We start from the raw sequence: 2909 nt of genomic DNA on the forward strand, positions 1-2909 counted from the left end.
TAAAATGTGTCTGATAATATCCAATATCTATTCATGCTTTTTAAAAAATTATGCATACTCTAAGAACATAACTCCCTTAACCCGACAAAAATTATCAACTAGAAATTCATGGCAAACTTCCCTTCTTAATGGAGTCTCAGAAAGATTTTCTTTAACATTCGGAACAAGGAAAGGATGCCTACCACACCTACTTCTACTAGGCAAAAATACTAATGGTATAACATTTAGAAGGGATAAACAACACTCTCACTATAGAACAAATGATATGATTGTTTATGCAGAAAAACTCAGAAAGTACAAATAATTGGGATTGACAAGAGAGTTTAGATGTTCATAAGATTAATATATCTGTCTATCCATGTGTCCGTTAAATGGGTGATCTTACTCGTTAGGAGCTCCCAAAGGAACTATATGAAGCAAGCCTCTTCCACAGAGAATCCTGCACTCACTTCTGCAAGAGCAATGGGATCCTAGTGACCTGAGATTATCCCTTTTAGAGGATTCAGCAGTCCTTAATGTGAAGATCTCAAGTTCAAGCTCCTATCCAGTGATGGAACCCAACATTTAGTCTCCTGCTGCTGGCATTGTTGTTGTTACTTGCCTCCAGGATAAACCCAGCACCTGTTCACCATGCTAACTTTGATTTCCAAATGCTGGAGCTGATCGACATTGCTGCTTGTTAGATTTTTGTCCTTGGAGATTTTTCTGATACCAAAAGTACCTTATTCAACATCTTGCTATATTTTATAGAAAGATATTCTAGACCAAAGCGTGATTTATAAAAACTATTAGATACAAAAAAAATTAGAAACAATCTTTTCAGATGATACATCATAGTTAACTTGTTTTCTGCATTTCCATATCATCTATTTATAATCTTTCATTTTTATAACAAAGAAATAATATATTTAATTTTTAAAAAGAAGTTGTGTACAGGACGTGGTTCAAAAGTTTTTTAAAAGTATTTATGAAACACCAAAGAACACTTATCAAGCATATACCTGCTTTTTAAATAGTATCTGAATTCATTCTCATAGAAATCCTCATTATCCTTATTTTTGCAGGATATTGAGGCCCAGAAATGTTGAGTAATTTGTCCAAGAACTGGGATTTACATTCAGGAATACTTATTCTGAGGCCAGTGCTTTTTCTACATAACTATGCTGACTCCCACAGAAAACATTTTCACATTACCACCTGCCAGTTCTAATCAAGAGATAGTAATTAAACAATTCTCTGCTTTTGACAATAATATTTAAGCTACCAGCACTTTAAAGAAATTAATATGAACAGCTGTTTATCTAATGGAAGATACTGTATCTCATACAAATTACATACTATTACAGAAAAAAGTCTCCAATGTGACACAGTTATGATGCTTTTACAAAACAGGATTAATTACATTATTTATTAGAGGATAAAGCTTTAAAATTTTGTTTACTGACCAATATGTTTATAAACGTGTTCAATTTGCTTAACAGAGAAACACAAATTACAGTAACAATGATATATCTGTCAAATTGACAAAAATTTAAAATAGGAATAACCACCTGAGTTCTGGCCTCTCGCCTTCCAACTGGGACAGCATGAGTTTCACCACCCGCTCCACCACCTTCTCCACCAACTACCGGTCCCTGAGCTCGGCGCGCTCGTCCAGCCTGCGCGCCCGGCCGGCTAGCAGCGCCTTCAGCGTCTATGCGGGCGCCGGGGGCTCAGGGTCCAGAATCTCCGTGTCGCACTCCAGCAGCTTCCGGGGCGGCTGGGGGGCCGGGGGCCTGGCCACAGGGGTAACGGGGGGCCTGGCAGTCATGGGGGGCATCCAGAGCGAGAAGGAGACCATGCAAGACCTGAACGACCGCCTGGCCTCCTACCTGGACAAGGTGAGGAGCCTGGAAACTGACAACCGGCGGCTGGAGAGCAAGATCCGGGAGCACCTGGAGAAACAGGGCCCCAAAGTCCGAGACTGGGGACACTACTTCAAGGCCATCGAGGAGCTGAGGGCTCAGATTTTTGCCAACTCCGTGGACAACGCCCGCATCGTTTTGCAGATCGACAATGCCCGTCTTGCTGCTGACGACTTCAGGGTCAAGTATGAGACAGAGCTGGCCATGCGCCAGTCGGTGGAAAGTGACATCCATGGGCTGCGCAAGGTCATCGATGACACCAACGTCAGCCGGCTACAGCTGGAGACAGAAATCGAGGCTCTCAAAGAGGAGCTGCTGTTCATGAAGAAGAACCACGAGGAGGAAGTAAAAGGCCTGCAAGCCCAGATCGCCAGCTCTGGGCTGACCGTGGAGGTCGACGCCCCCAAATCTCAGGACCTGAGCAAGATCATGGCAGACATCCGGGCCCAGTACGACGAGCTGGCTCAGAAGAATCGCGAGGAGCTGGACAAGTACTGGTCCCAGCAGATCGAGGAGAGCACCACCATCGTCACCTCGCAGTTGGCGGAGGTCAGCGCAGCCGAGACGACACTCACGGAGCTGCGGCGCACCTTCCAGTCTTTGGAGATCGACCTGGAGTCCATGAAGAACCTGAAGATCAGCTTGGAGAACAGCCTGCGGGACATGGAGACGCGCTACGCCATGCAGATGGAGCAGCTCAACGGTGTGCTGCTGCACCTGGAGTCCGAGCTGGCGCAGACCCGGGCCGAGGGACAGCGCCAGGCCCAGGAGTACGAGGCCCTGCTGAACATCAAGGTCAAGCTGGAGGCTGAAAACGCCACCTACCGCCGCCTGCTGGAAGACGGGGAGGAGTTCAGCCTCAGCGATGCCCTGGACGCCAGCAACTCGATGCAGACCATCCAGAAGACCACCACCCGCAGGATCGTGGACGGCAAGTTGGTGTCTGAGACCAATGACACCAAAGTCCTGAGGCATTGAGGCGGGAAAGACGGGGTGCCCTTGGGG

The 2909-nt window shown here is 46.2% G+C and overlaps 1 protein-coding gene across 1 annotated transcript; it reads left to right on the top strand.

Annotated features, from left to right (window-relative positions):
• The first annotated feature begins 1553 nt into the window (after positions 1–1553).
• Positions 1554–2903, top strand: LOC100008885 (keratin, type I cytoskeletal 18). Its single transcript, XM_002711447.5, has one exon. The coding sequence runs from the start codon at positions 1587–1589 to the stop codon at positions 2880–2882; it is 1296 nt and encodes a 431-aa protein (XP_002711493.1). The 5' UTR covers positions 1554–1586; the 3' UTR covers positions 2883–2903.
• The last annotated feature ends 6 nt before the right edge of the window (positions 2904–2909 follow it).

The sequence above is a fragment of the Oryctolagus cuniculus genome, chromosome 18 (genome assembly GCF_964237555.1).
Source record: "Oryctolagus cuniculus chromosome 18, mOryCun1.1, whole genome shotgun sequence".
NCBI lineage: Eukaryota > Metazoa > Chordata > Mammalia > Lagomorpha > Leporidae > Oryctolagus > Oryctolagus cuniculus.